This window comes from Zophobas morio, unplaced genomic scaffold (genome assembly GCF_036711695.1).
Source record: "Zophobas morio isolate AGI-343-1 ecotype UQ-CSIRO unplaced genomic scaffold, CSIRO_AGI_Zmor_V1 ptg000044l, whole genome shotgun sequence".
In the NCBI taxonomy this organism is placed as follows: Eukaryota; Metazoa; Arthropoda; class Insecta; order Coleoptera; family Tenebrionidae; genus Zophobas; species Zophobas morio.
This window is the reverse complement of record NW_026972149.1, coordinates 800310-814816: the sequence shown is the minus strand read 5'-3', so window position 1 is coordinate 814816 and position 14507 is coordinate 800310. Positions and strand designations below refer to the sequence as shown.

Sequence of the window (14507 nt, the reverse complement as noted above, 5' to 3'; positions counted from 1 at the left end):
ACAATCCTCGGAAGCAGAAACGTGTTTCCTTTATGAATAATGAAGAAGTTGAAGATCACAGGAGAATAATCGAAGAGAGAATAGAGGAAACGCTATTCCGCACACATTCAGGCTTATTTGCAAATTAATGATTTATTAGCGATGTTTCTTATCATAATGGCAATAATAATGGCTGTAAGTGTTGTTTTAATGACTTCGTTCATAAATCTTGCAGACAATTAGTGGAGACACTCAAGAAATTAAGATTGAAACGTTCAAAGCGACTTTGTTGCAGAAAAATTGATAAGTTGTTAAATGATTAAAAGCTCCAGGTTTCGAGTTGGCTGTGCTTTATTTTAACGGTCGATCGTATTATTATTAGCTATTGAATAAATAGTTCTTGTACGTTCGTTATGACTTATTGTAAAAGCTGAAAATGTTCTCTGTGCACTGGTAATTTTAGTTAAACAGTAATCAAAGTTGATAACTTTCCAAGACACGTCATACTAATATTTTTACATACATTAGCGTACATTGTAAAGCAGCTTAAATACTGTAGTTGATATGAGGTACGATAATTAAAATTAGAGTACTGTTTAGTAACACCGGAAAATTTACGTGTTGTTGTTTTTTTCAGATATCCGGTTACAGCTTAACGAACAGTTAAGATGTCTAGATATGCGTATGGAAGCTCAAGTGGCCATCGTAACCGAACTGCAAGATTTTTTTCGTCGAAGAGGGGAACTAGAACTTGATTACTCAAAGAATTTAGACAAATTGGCCAAAAGTCTACAGCTCAGGCACAAAGAACAAAAACAAAAGTAAGTGGTTTAGTAATGTAATTCGTTAAAAAGGAAAAGTTACTTTCGAATCATTGTCAAGATTGACAATTCAACGGTGATTCTAATCATACTTTTGTATATCGCGCCGTTTATGTTGTGTGCAATCTTTAAAAATGAAGCGAGATTGCTTGAATGCAATCTATAAATTATTGTTTGTATAGCGAAATGAAGCGACCTCAACTGGAAAAAGATTTATTACACTTTTCCAGTACATAAAAAGTATTATGCATAAAGCTGAGCAAATTCTCGTGCTATATTTCTGTCTGCTTTTTTTTAATAACATTCCTACATTTCTTTCTTTGTTTAATATAAGTAAAAGCATTTGCTCATCGCATACATATCGTATCATATACCTATATCGCTCTACCGCTTTCCGTTTTTACAGCGGTACCGGGAACTATCTTGGAATTGCATACAACCTTGATTGTTGTAAATCATCAAAACAAAAAAAGTTGTAATTTACATTGTCAATAAGCATTATAGCATAAACGGCGCCGCATATTAACAACTCTGTTGTGTTAATTAATTTGTTCGCTTGTAGAAGAGAACAATGGCCTTTATTTTCGAGTTATACGTGTTGGCAACAACTGGTAACACAAACTAAAAATTTAAGCAGGGATCATGTAGCTTTATCTGAGGTCTATTCAACGCATTTAGTGTCCAGGTTATCCCAGGTCATGGAGGATGTCCAGAGAATATACAAAAGGGTAAGCCCATTGTGACGTGTTATTACAAGATTTTTTTGTTGACAAAACGTTTCGCTTTTTTGTTTGTGTGTTTGTTCTGCAACAGATCAACATAAGACGCTGGAAGAAATTCATATTGAGAACATCTCGGCTTTTTTTTTAATATTTAGAATGTCAACAAAGTAACGCGTTTCCTCTTTATAAGAATTTCTTAAAAGAAGTGACAGTGTAATATGGAAGAATTATGTTTTTCCAAGACTAAAAATCTCGCAGAGGGTTTTTCGTATTTAGAGCCGTAAATCCGTTACGCGATGACTTATTTCTTTTGTTTTATCTTATCGTACGAGAAAAGTTTGCATTTTTACAACACTGGGTCGCCCAATGTATTAGACAATTTTAGTGTTGTGTATGTTATAAATGCAAATATTTATGTAAACTTTACATAGTTAATAGGGTCGATGTTTCCGCTACTGCTATCGTAGTGATATCGAATTAGCGCGCATTAATGCTTTTAACCTTGTTTGTCGTTCCTAAAATGGTACACTGAACGTTTAAAAAATAGTTTTCCTCAAATATTGTTATTAAGTCTATATATACACACACATTCTCGCTCAATAGTGTCTTGTCACTTTTTTTAACATGACGATATAAGCGGTTAGTTTGATAAGTGGTTACAAAAAGTGAAAAGTTAATATCCGGGTGACGTCGCAGTGGTCGTTATGAATTTGCTGACGTTTCGAAAGCCATAAAAATTCGTATTTTACTAAGAATTGTTTTGATAGTTTGGCAGATAATCATTTCTGGTTAAAGCGAATCCTAATACTTCAGTACATTCGACCTTGATATTTTTTTCATTGAACCACAGTTACACTGCTCATTGTTAAACAATTACACTAGGTAATGGATAGCTAACTGCTACTGTACAATGTGTAAAGAAGGACGGGTAGATTTTAGTGATTTTTTTTATTATGATGACAAATAAAATCAGACTATAACTCTCTTCTATTGTCAGACTTTAGTCTGACTAGTCTTGTTACAGAAAAAAAACTGCAGAAGTATCTTTAAGGTTAAAGATAAAGTTAAAGTGTCTATATTTTATTTAAATTTTAAAGTATCGTCATTCGTGAACACAATGAAAATGTTCTTGTTGTTTGTTAAGACAGTAATAACAGTTCGAGTCGTGTCAAATTATTGCCTTCGTAATTATTTTTTGTGTATTGTGCATAATATTTTTACATTTTCAAGCAAAATAAACTTTGACTAATAAATAAAAACGCATGGCTGCGACGTGAATGTGTTATCAGATTTAGCAGGATTTTCAAACATGACGGATGACAGCTGCATTTTCCTCTCTCTATTTTAATTCAATATAAAAACTTAATCTCACATCCGCAGGACGGAACAAGTGTTTTAGTTACTGATATATGTAACGAGATTTTGTTGTTGATCTCTGTGACAAAAAATTTCGCAATGTTTGCAAAGCTGTATAATTTGGAATGGGCGCAGGTCTGAACTTTCGGGATCTTCATAAAAGATTTTATTTATTTATTTTTAATGTACATACATTAATAAATAAGCCAGGGTTAAGAATGTTTAGGAGTGAGATCATTTCTTACTAACTGCGAATGAAACACGTGGTAAACCTTGTGTTTTATTAATGAAATAATTGTGTTATTATTTTGTGTGAGAACCAGGTCTCGTGTGTTGAACTGTTGCATGTCCGTCGTATCTGAAAGTTTATGAATTTTCTAATAATATTTCAGTGTCGTGAAATCGGATACGAAACACACGAGGAGATACTTCGTGTGTTGCACGAGCTACACACAACAATGAAAACATATCACAGTTATCAAGCGGAGCTCCGTCAAGCGGAAGCAAAACTGAAATCGGCTGAAACCCAAAGATCTAAATTAGAACAGTCTTTATCTCAAGACAAATTAGACAGGTCCAAGAAATACAAGTTAATGGAAAAGGAAGTGATGAAGGTAGTCCATTCCATCACGTTTGGTGTTTATTTTGACTTTTTTTCTCGTAGCGCAAACACAAATACACGGACGCAAAACTGAAAGCTCTCAAAGCAAGAAACGAATATATTTTATGTTTAGAAGCTTCCAACACCACCATCCACAAATATTTCGTAGACGATTTATCCGATCTCATTGATGTGAGTATAGTTTGCTTGTGTTGTCTTAAAATATCATACCTCGGATAAACACCCAAATTCTTCAGTGTATGGATTTCGGGTTCCACAACTGCATATCCCGCGCACTTCTCATGCACGTCTCGGCGGAAGAAGGTAGACAGAGGTCCGTTCAGAACGGTTTGGACACTCTATCCGCCTGCATAAACTCCCTAGACTCTAGATTAGACAAACAGCGGTTTCTCGAATACAACCATGCGGCGTTCATGATACCGAAAAAATTTGAATTCCAAGGGCAAAAACAGGAAGAGGTGGGTTCGACGCGAAATTGCTGATGTTATCTTTAAATTGGAAATTTTATTTTATTTAAGTCGGCGGAACCAGAGATCCAGAAAGTACTACATCAAGAGATGGAGAGTCGGCTGTGCCAGTTGCAACAAAGGGTAACTTCGCTGCGGGCCGAGTCCGAGGAGGTCTGGAAGACGCTCGAAACGGCCGAATCCACGCTACTGGAAATGCTGAACGCGAAGGACTACGATTGTAGTGGATACTTCGGAGAAAATCCAGTTCCTGCGGGAAAACCACCGGAGACGGTTTCCATTAAACTGAGGGCCGATCGACAAGAAACTGAAGAATTTTATCTAACGGTGAGTAGGTGTTTTAAAATTTCGATTATTAACAATACTAAAATCGCTCTCTCTCTCTGTGTGTGGAAAATTACCGGCGAAAGAGAGTCGAATGGGCGCAAATTCACGATTTTTTTTCGATGACTCACAATACAGTTTGAATGTTCGTATAAAAATTACAAATAATTAAACACGTGGTCTTTATCGCAACATAACTAACCAACTTCGTAATTAATCGTTAATTGTAACGCACTTGTAATTCATAATGTATGAGTGTATATAACAAAGTTAAATCGAAATTTTTTTATTACGTTAGGGCGGAAAAAATCCTGAAGCGTTCGATGATGTGGATGGCTCTAATTAAGTTTCTATTGAAATTCGTTGACTTGATTACGTGCAGATTTTGTATTCCACGTTGCGTGCTGCTAATTTAATTTTTGTTTTATGTACGGATTGGGGTAATGACACTGCATTGTTGATAATTGCGCTAGTTAGCAAGTCGAGTACGCTCTAAATTAATTACGTATAAATTTTTAATTGCAGGCTGAACAAACAAGGTTTAATATTAACCTTTCGTCGGGCTTGAATTCGCGATCAAAGTTTTGTTGACATTTAGTGCGATAAAAATTATTCATATTTTTAACGATTCGCACTTTGTAAATATTGACACTTGACGTGAGATAGGACGTGAGAAGTGTAGTCAAAATGTAACGATTGTTACGTCGTTTCGAAGTATTGCAGAAATTTTCGTTTCGTTGATAACTCGCAAACTTCGTCATGGATTTAATTATTTGTTGTTAATTACGCCGAAGGAAGTTTTTTTTTTGTTGGTTTTAGATCAAAGCGTATCACAAACACTCGGGTTCAATGACCATAAGGCAAATTGTGAATATTCTTTTATTTTCATTAAAAGATACAAAGTTGTTTTTTTTTAATAACTTGCTGAAAATGTATAAAAGTAATTAAATTTTTAATTGCTCATATGATTACATGTCACAAATACAGTAGATGAAAGCGTCTCTTTATAAACAAAAATGTCTCTTTTAATTAACACTTGACATGAGACTGGGACGAGCTTTGATTAAAAAACCATCACTTACATGCATGGCTTCAGGATATAGAAGTTTCACGAAAATGTTAAAATGATATATTTTTTATATTAAAATATGGTATTATAAAAAAAATTTTTGTCCGATCTTCGCTTGCTGTAATAACAGTATAAAAAAACTTTCGACAACACGATCACAGTATTTGACCCTAAAAAAAAAATATATCGACAAAACTTCGTATGAAATTTGTGTCGCATCTAACGATACTTATAAATTTTTCCATATGAAAGAATCCTGTGGAATTTCAACAAGTTTAAAATTGGCTGAAAGTATAATGTTTTACAAATTCTTCTAATATTGTAGAAATTCCGCGAGTATTTACTGGGGTCGACCAGGATAGCCCGTTTAGATGCCAAACAAGAATACATACGACAATCTTTACTCTCTGAAGCACCTGACTACTGCAGCACTCTTAAACCGGTTGTAAAAACTCCTCGACGAAAACGAATAGGACGATTACAAATGAGTGGCCAGCCGAAATTGTTTGGTGGTTCTTTGGAAGAATATTTGGAGGCCACAAATCAAGACATTCCTCTAATTATGAAGTCTTGCATTAGAGTTATTAATTTATATGGTAAAATCAGCGTTGTAACGTATTTATATTTTTATGACACCGTGCACTTGCAGGTTTGCACCATCAAGGTATTTTTAGAGTATCGGGATCTCAAGTAGAAATAAACAATTTCCGAGAGTGGTTTGAACGCGGTGAGGATCCTTTGGCTGATATGACAGACGCGTCTGACATTAATAGCGTCGCTGGAGTTTTAAAATTGTATTTAAGAGAATTGAGAGAACCATTGTTTCCTATTATTTATTTTGAGCAGTTTATGGAACTTGCACGTAAGTACCAAGGTATGATGGAAAGTGATCTAGTCACAATGCTAGACAGTTGAACTAGATCAGAGTCGCTTTTCCTAACCTAACTTTGACAAAGTTGCGACGTACGTTACACAACTTGTCTGTCATACTGACTAGGTCACCTTTTTTGTCCTAATTACAAATGCATGAATAACGATTTGTTTTTTTAGAATTAGAACCTAAGAGAGAGTTCATTGTTAAAATGAGGGAATTAATCAGTAGTTTACCCCGACCTGTGATAGTTGTGATGAGGTATCTCTTTGCCTTCCTTAACCAGTAAGTTTAAGTTGACTAAGTGTGGTGATGACATTCTGACATATTTTTATAGCTTGTCAGAATTTTCTGACGAAAATATGATGGATCCTTACAACTTAGCTATTTGTTTTGGACCTACTCTGGTACCAGTTCCTGATGACAAGGACCAAGTTCAGTATCAGAACCAAGTGAATGAACTGATTAAGAATATAATAATGTTCAACGATGAAATATTTCCGAACGATGGTGGAATTGTGTATGAGAAATATATATCTCCAGAACCAGACGACCAGTAAGTTTTTTCACAAAGTGTCAAGTTTGTTTTAATAATTTATTTTAGTGACGTCGGTGACTCACCATCTGATCAAGTACAAGAAGATCTAGATTCAGAAGTGTACCCGTCTGAAGACGGTATGCGAAATTTCTTATTTCATACTAATGCAAAAATTACGCATTGATTTTTAGATTCGGAAAACATGGAAGCGACAGCACAATTCGATTTCATAGCTAGATCTGACAGAGAATTATCTTTAAAAAAAGGCGACACGGTTACTTTGTACTCGCAAGTGTCGAACGACTGGTGGAGAGGCTCAGTAAAAGGACAAGAAGGACTCATTCCAGATAAATATATATCTTTGAAAATGAAGTAAGCTATATTCAATAAAAATAACTAAATTAAAATTTGGTTTTATTAAAAAACAAGATTCTTGCAGTTGGGTAAACCCACCTAATGTTTCGTCAAAAAGATATACAAAAAAAAATGTTATGTTATTTTATTGTTGCAGGGATGATGATCGCGAGAAGCTGGAGAACCTAAAGTCCAGTTCGTCAGAAGAATCGATGAGGAGGAGAGTTTCCAGCTCGAATGACTCCATGTTGTCCGAAAGTTCCGTCTCTGCAAGTAATTCGCCTCTAGTGCAGTGTGCCCCCGTCACATGGACAAATGTGACCGATATGAACGAGTCTTTGTCGTCTGAAAACAATCCAGTAATATTAAACCAAACGAGAGAGGTATTGGAAACTACTGTCTAGTGTGCACGTGTTTCGCTAATTGCCATGTTGCAATTTTTTATGATTTAATATAATTTTTTGCCTAATGCTATGCATTGCGTAAGTATTCTTAACATACAGTATTAGGATCTATATCTAATACTTTAAATTCATGTACACAGTGATCTCATTATGTTACGAGTAAGTTATCTAACTTTGTGATTACACATTTTGTAAAATTAGTACTATTGCTTTTGTGCATGTAAGTGTTTTAGTTTTTTTTTGTGTCGTGTCTTCAGTGTTGAACGCATGCGCATGTATTTTGTACAAAACAGAGGATAAATTTTTATTTAAATTATTAAACTTGTGATTTGATTGACGTCTATATTTGTACCTATTTGTATATATTTAAAAATAGGGTGCAGGTAATCTCTTTTTTGAAGTAATTGTATACACATTTTGTATGCATGAATTTTGTCATGTAGACTTATAAAAAGAATAAATGATTTTTTTGAAATTCTTGTTTTGAGTGTCGTACAAAATCAAAATTTTGCTAGGCTTCTAACAGTGTGTTTTATTTAAAATCCCAGTAACGACAAATCACGTGTACATGAATTTACTTGTATTTATCGTAGATGTACTGGGTTGAATAGAACACAGTGTTTTAGAAAAAAAAAGTAGTATTGTCACTTTATTATTTTATTTATTTTTTGTTGATTTCATAGTACATTTGCTAGACTACAATCCGAGACTGCGAATTTAAAGGTGAGCACTTTCGCATGTTTGGTGTTTATTTTTACTTGTTCATGCATGCGCACAATAACACTTCTAATAGCATTAGAGGGTTAAGATGGTAAAATTCTTTAATGCTCGATCTTAAAACGTCCTCGTAGGCTGCACTTTCATTATATGTAACGTTGTTTTTTAGATTAAGCACTAGTCAGATCACAACAGTTAAAACACGTCAGTTTGACGTATTTCGAACAACGTCTCACTACATACATTAGTCTCACGTTAAAACAATGACACTTCAGGTTTAGGGAATTTGGTGTTTGATATCAGAAGTGTCTAACTAGTGCTTGTAAATGTGAACCTTGACCCACGTGGGTTACTTTTAAATATGCAAAAATAATGTAACGCGAAAGTTAAGAAACTGAAAATTTGTTGAAAAATAAATTCATCCATCACCACGTATTCTTTCTTTTGCTAAAGTAACCCGCTTTTACGAAACCTAATAGATGTTTCAAGTAGGTCAACAGTGGTAATTAAGAGCGTCGGTCATTTGTACATGAAAAACTTGGCATTTGTTACGACTTGTTTTATTTATAAGCTATTCTGGGCAAGACAAGTCATGCATTTATCGATAATTACAACTACGAATAGAATGAAAATTTGTAATACTATAATTATGATCTAATATTTTTGGAATATTATACAAGGCTGCACAAAAAAAAGAAATGTTGGTAATTTGTTAATCGTTGCAAAAACCGGTAATATTTCAGTGCAAGTTGCCAAAAATGTTTCACGTTGTTTTCCAATCGTAAATACATTTAATGATCATAATTTCTAAGTTGAATGTTATACAGAAACATGTTTGTATACTGACTTTTATGATGTCAGTTTTTAATTGAAATGCTGTCTTAAACAAAGTTAAATATCTACTATTGTACATAATTCATTATAAGTAATAACGTTAAGATAATCTTATTAGTGTTGTTAAAATGTCATATTAGATAATCTATTTTGCTTAATTACCACGTGACTTGCAGCCTTCCACCATTTAAGAGATTTGCTGTCCCATAGATCATTCAGTGTTTAATGTTCAGGTTAAACTAATTATCTTCATCTTTCTTCAAAATTATATCTTTTGTGTATACCGGATGTGTTGACATCCATTTACATGATATTTTTGTTTCAGAATGGCCATAGTCGTTTCAAATCTTTGGATGTCCCTTTAGAGTCGCATTTACTTAATAAAACCCGCGATCCAGCTTTACTTCCACAATGTACAACGATAAATGTAACTCCGAGTCCAAGTACTACAGTTAACGGATCTCCTTTATTGTTAACTAGAAAGCTAGAACCTAAAAATGAGCCAATTGAAGATGACGAAAAAGCAGATTCCGAGAGCGCAGAAGATCGTAAGCCGGTAGAACCTGAGATTGACGAATCCAACGTGAATTTTAGTCAAAATCGGGAGGAGTGGCAAAGACGGGCAAACCAACAGTCACATATCCAGGTGTCGCAGTCGCAAACGCTAAAAGCCAATAGATTGTCCGAATCGTACTTGCAAAGGCAAAACCATACACCCGATCTGGTGATGGATCTGCCTCTAGTCGGTAACTCGAGTCCAAAGGATTGCGCGAAGAAGTCCATATCAGTATCTAGTAGCCAGGAAGGGTTAGTCGAGGACGATGCTTCAGTGAAACCCGTAGAGAGTCCTCAAGGGCCAGAGAGTCCAGATATGCAAACCGCTGCGGAAAGATTTGCCAAACAGAATCAATGTACGCTCAAAAAGAACACCAAAGTTCATGTTGAAAGTAGCGAACTTAGCACAGATTTTAACTTAATAGCTATAACTAGTCCAATGCCCGAGCGCAAGTATGCTACGATCGGAGGTGCGACCACTACTACTTTTAAGCCACAGCTCAAAGCGAAACCCCCAGTGCTCAAAAAACCCGCGTTTTCTGTACCATTGTCGGTTTCTAGCGACGTGTTGCGGAAAGACCAACCAGATCTTCCCACATAATTGTACCCTATTCGTTTGTTCAAGACAATAAACTAAAGGTATACTCTTGAAAACTCGTTATTTTTTAACGTTTCTGTTGTTATGAGTGACTGATATTTGTGTTGTACCACTACGCGTACATTACCCATACTATGCTTTAATTTCGTGCAATTTGCTTTTCAAGTCTGTTGTAAAACGATGGCATTGTGGTGCTTATGACGTGTAGTACCTACATTTGACATTTGTTGACACATTTTTATGTTTGAGGAGCTTGCATGGCTATTTCTTTTACACTCTGTGTTGTGCTGATTTGATATTGTTAACTGTAATTTTATATTTTAGTCACTTTAAGTAAAAACATAGTAATGGACGATTTTTTTAATGAGACTGATACAATATGTTTAGATTTAACCTAGAAAAATAATCAAAAAGTACTTAGACAGGGTGTGTGTAAGAGATTGTTTTTATATATATTTTTTGTTAGACTGATTCAACCATATAATATTCATGTGATGTAGCATACGTACATATTTATACAATGTCAAATTGTATTGGACTTGTGAATTTATTAACTATCACACCAATTTATGAATTGTATTCATCGGTGCCTATCTAGATATAAAGTCATTTGTTTATGGTCTTATCATTTACATCGAATCTATTTTACATGTTCTATCTTTAGTACTGAATATTGTGTATTCTATTTTAAGTCCTTGCCTTATACTAGCAAAGAGTGAAAATTAGTATAAGTTAATGCCATTCATAAATCCATCAGATTATTTTTAACATATAATACTCTGCAAACACGTTATTCATAGAAACCCGTTTGCTGAGTGCTGTGGTTCTTAATATTACTAAATGTATAAAATATATAATAACCTTCAAATATACGATATGCACAACACTGCAGTTTACTTCCACACAACGCCAGACGCCGGTAATTTAAACTTCAGTCTACAAACAAGAAGAAAATGTTCAAAACGGATTCGTCATATCGAGGGACGATGCTCAGCATACTACACTTCTTTACTGGTTTAAAGGAGGCCAACTACAGATGAGGATTCGCAACATTTCTGCAACAAAAGATTTTTCAGAAATTATTGATTAACAAAAACTTTGTCTAGTTAAATTATGTTTAGGATGTCGTAAGCATATTTTGTGCTTTGTAGAAAATTTAACTGTCTGTATAGGTGGTATATGTATATATAATACATCAAAACAAATGTAGCGAGACAGCTTTGTCTATGCTAACACTATTACAATACAAATATCAACTTCCGTCTTCGTAGAAAGACGGGGTTTTCATCTAACCTTAATTTCGGTGCTGGTTACCTGATTCCCAATTAAATCCGTTCCTTTATTTTTGTTATTTTACAGAGGTTAACCCTTGTGATTGTTTCTCGCCACTGTACTTTTGGTATACTATACAGTATATATGCATTTGTTTGTGTGTAAATATATAAAACACTATTAAATTATTTTTCTTAACAGCCTGGCAAATTAATTTTGCCGCGTAAAACTTTGAAATTACTTAAATTTCTAAGCGGCATGCGATATCTGGTGCAGTTTGACGCCCTTTACCACGGAGATTAAATAGGTAATTCTCTTATTATTTGTTAATATAAAACAACATTCTGTGAAGAACACTAGAGTGTATATACCTTTGAAGTGCCAATTTTTTCTTTGTGTCTTTTACATCACAATAGACATACTATTTAAATCTATAGTAGATGTCTTATAATTACTGTTATTAGTAAATCTTGTCAGACGAAATTTATGGCAACGCAGCATAAAAGGTAGCATAAATTATATAGGGTGCATTTCGCGATTGGTTAATTTCGTTTTCTCGATGCTTCATGATTTTTAAAATATGAAAAAGTAGATCGTCTGTCGTCCATTGTAATTAATATACTTAAGCAATGGCAATATTCAACAAACTACTGGACTGATTATTGTGAAATTTTAAGGGCATACGATATCTATATGGCGCCACGTTAGTCAAAATTTGTGTGATCATTCCCAACAAAAATTTGATTACATCTCAAAATATTGTAAAGTAAAGTGTGATACTAACTCTAAATAAATGTTTATAGAACAACAATCATTTAAAATTTATTAATTCATGCCCTTTAGAAAGTTTTAATATTCTTGTCGTTTAAAACTGTTTATAAAAGATATTAAAAAAAAGAATAAATCAGTTAGTTGTGTCGATTGTAATGGTGTATCCAATTTCATACAGTCATATTCTCGTTCGACGTACTACATCAGTTTGGCTTTCTGAGAGTTACGGATCAATATTTTTAAATTATGTTAGTACGTGAAACAATATTTGGGTGATTTGGACATACGTCTGTAAAATACCAATTACAGATTCCTACTGGAAAGCTTGTATATCCCAAGTGCACCAATAGATGTCTCTCCACGATGATCTTATTTTTTATCTGCTTGGTCTGGAGTGGGGAGACGACACTCTCCTTTCCCCCCACAACTCACAAAAACCATGCTGTCTGGCGCCTCCGCCAACATTGTGGAAGTCATTTCAGCCTGAAATATTCAAGAGACCGATTTACTTGATTTCTGTAAAAAAAAAACGAAAAAACCGGGTTCTGTTGTAACTTGTAAGAGACAACTCAGCTGTATTTTATTTAACCATACATATACACCCTGCGGGCAAAAGTTACGCATTAATTGCACCAAATGACCGACCAAGTTTTAAGTTTCAATTTTATTTGGCTAACACGATGACAGTCTCCATAATTCTAGTGTGTCGAAAATGAAAAGGAATACTGTAAATGATTAAAGAGCGACGAGGCGATTTTAATTTGTAAGCGTGCACAATTGTTCGAACGGTAATCAAGATCGCACGTTTGCATATGCATAAGTGCTGGTTCACACAGTTCTTAAACTTATTGAAGCCGCTCTTTAGTAATGAATAATGATATTTACAATATTTCATTTTTTACTTCTCGAGGGCGTGCTAGTACATGAAAATGTCGATCTGTTGTTAAAAAAAAGTGTCAGACCTCTGTTAAATAAAATGTATTAAAATCAGATAGAAGCCGTATTGACCGATCTTGCTAGCACTTTGACAATACTTTAAGTTTCTACAATTGTTTACAGATGATCTTCAAAAAATAAATGCAGAAATCTATATTTTTCTAAGAAACAATAAACAAATTTTTGTAAAATTTGGGCATCACGGTGGCGTTGTGAAGATCATGTGGTACATCAAAATTAATATATATGTATTTATACTTATCAAAAGTAAAAAAAAACTTAAACTTGGTTGTATTTCAGAGGCAAGGGAAGTTCGGGATAAATATCTTTACATATTTATTTATACTTTTTTATTTGTTTATCTATATAGCCATGTTGGCAGACGAAAATTTAACAGTTTTGTACTAAAAAACGTCACCATTTTACTCTAATTTACAAGATTTGTTGTCATCATGATTACAATTATGAAACTATATAGATTTCTCCACGCCGGTTGACATTCTGTCACTAGAATGTACTAAGTTGGGTGATCTGGGTTCACTTTGTGATGTACATTTAAATCGTTAGTGTCAACACTGCGCATGCGTCGTTACTTTGGTTTGATTGGTCACGTTGGGCCTTCCTTCGGGGTGCTTCCTTGTTTCGCAATAAATCAAACGTGTTCCGCAGATCTTGAACTGCAGTTGGTCTTGAAAAAAGGAAAATTCAAAAAGCCAAGTTTTATTTATGGTAGATACGAATTTATGAATCCGAAATAAATATTATTCGTGGTTAACCCCTGTTGAGGTATTGCTTTATACAAAGTAATGCAAGTTGTTGCTGTCGCAGAAATTTGCGGTTGCTATCGCAACTGATGGAAGAGTTGCAGTACATTTTTATTATTTTTTTGTATATGAGACGAAAATGACAGTGGGTAGTAGGATTTTCGTAAAAGCAGATCCTGCGGCTTATTTTGCATTCGAGCGTATAAGCTTACCCAATTCTCCTAAAATTCTGAGGATTGTATTGTTGATGTTAGTATTACACCATATCGCAGTGTATAATAACATTAATAACTAAGGTGATGCAGCGAAGCGCTCAAAGTTGGTTGTGGAAACTAGCCAGTTTGAGACAAAGACGGAAACACTGGGCCATCCGCCCACGTGAAATTATTAAATTAGTTACACCTAATTAACCTTTTTGTACAACAGGAACGTTTATCCTATGAAAAATATTATTTTTTTGATGAAAATTTTCTTTCACCGACAGTTGCGTACAGTTGATAAACGAATTTGTTCCTTTAATTTAAATAAAATTC

At 34.3% G+C, this 14507-nt stretch overlaps 1 protein-coding gene across 1 annotated transcript in view; it reads left to right on the top strand.

The window, feature by feature from the left end:
- Positions 1 to 10287, top strand: part of LOC135141283 (SLIT-ROBO Rho GTPase-activating protein 1-like) — a 33166-nt gene extending 22879 nt beyond the window's left edge. The window contains exons 2-15 of the mRNA XM_064072251.1: positions 617 to 800; positions 1363 to 1528; positions 3271 to 3492; positions 3543 to 3671; positions 3737 to 3958; positions 4019 to 4294; positions 5686 to 5956; positions 6010 to 6222; positions 6411 to 6516; positions 6569 to 6787; positions 6836 to 6906; positions 6961 to 7141; positions 7281 to 7506; positions 9404 to 10287. Of these exons, the coding sequence (XP_063928321.1) occupies positions 617 to 800; positions 1363 to 1528; positions 3271 to 3492; positions 3543 to 3671; positions 3737 to 3958; positions 4019 to 4294; positions 5686 to 5956; positions 6010 to 6222; positions 6411 to 6516; positions 6569 to 6787; positions 6836 to 6906; positions 6961 to 7141; positions 7281 to 7506; positions 9404 to 10234 (3317 nt within the window). The 3' untranslated portion in view covers positions 10235 to 10287. The remainder of the gene's footprint in view (positions 1 to 616; positions 801 to 1362; positions 1529 to 3270; positions 3493 to 3542; positions 3672 to 3736; positions 3959 to 4018; positions 4295 to 5685; positions 5957 to 6009; positions 6223 to 6410; positions 6517 to 6568; positions 6788 to 6835; positions 6907 to 6960; positions 7142 to 7280; positions 7507 to 9403) is intronic.
- Positions 10288 to 14507: the final 4220 nt, after the last annotated feature.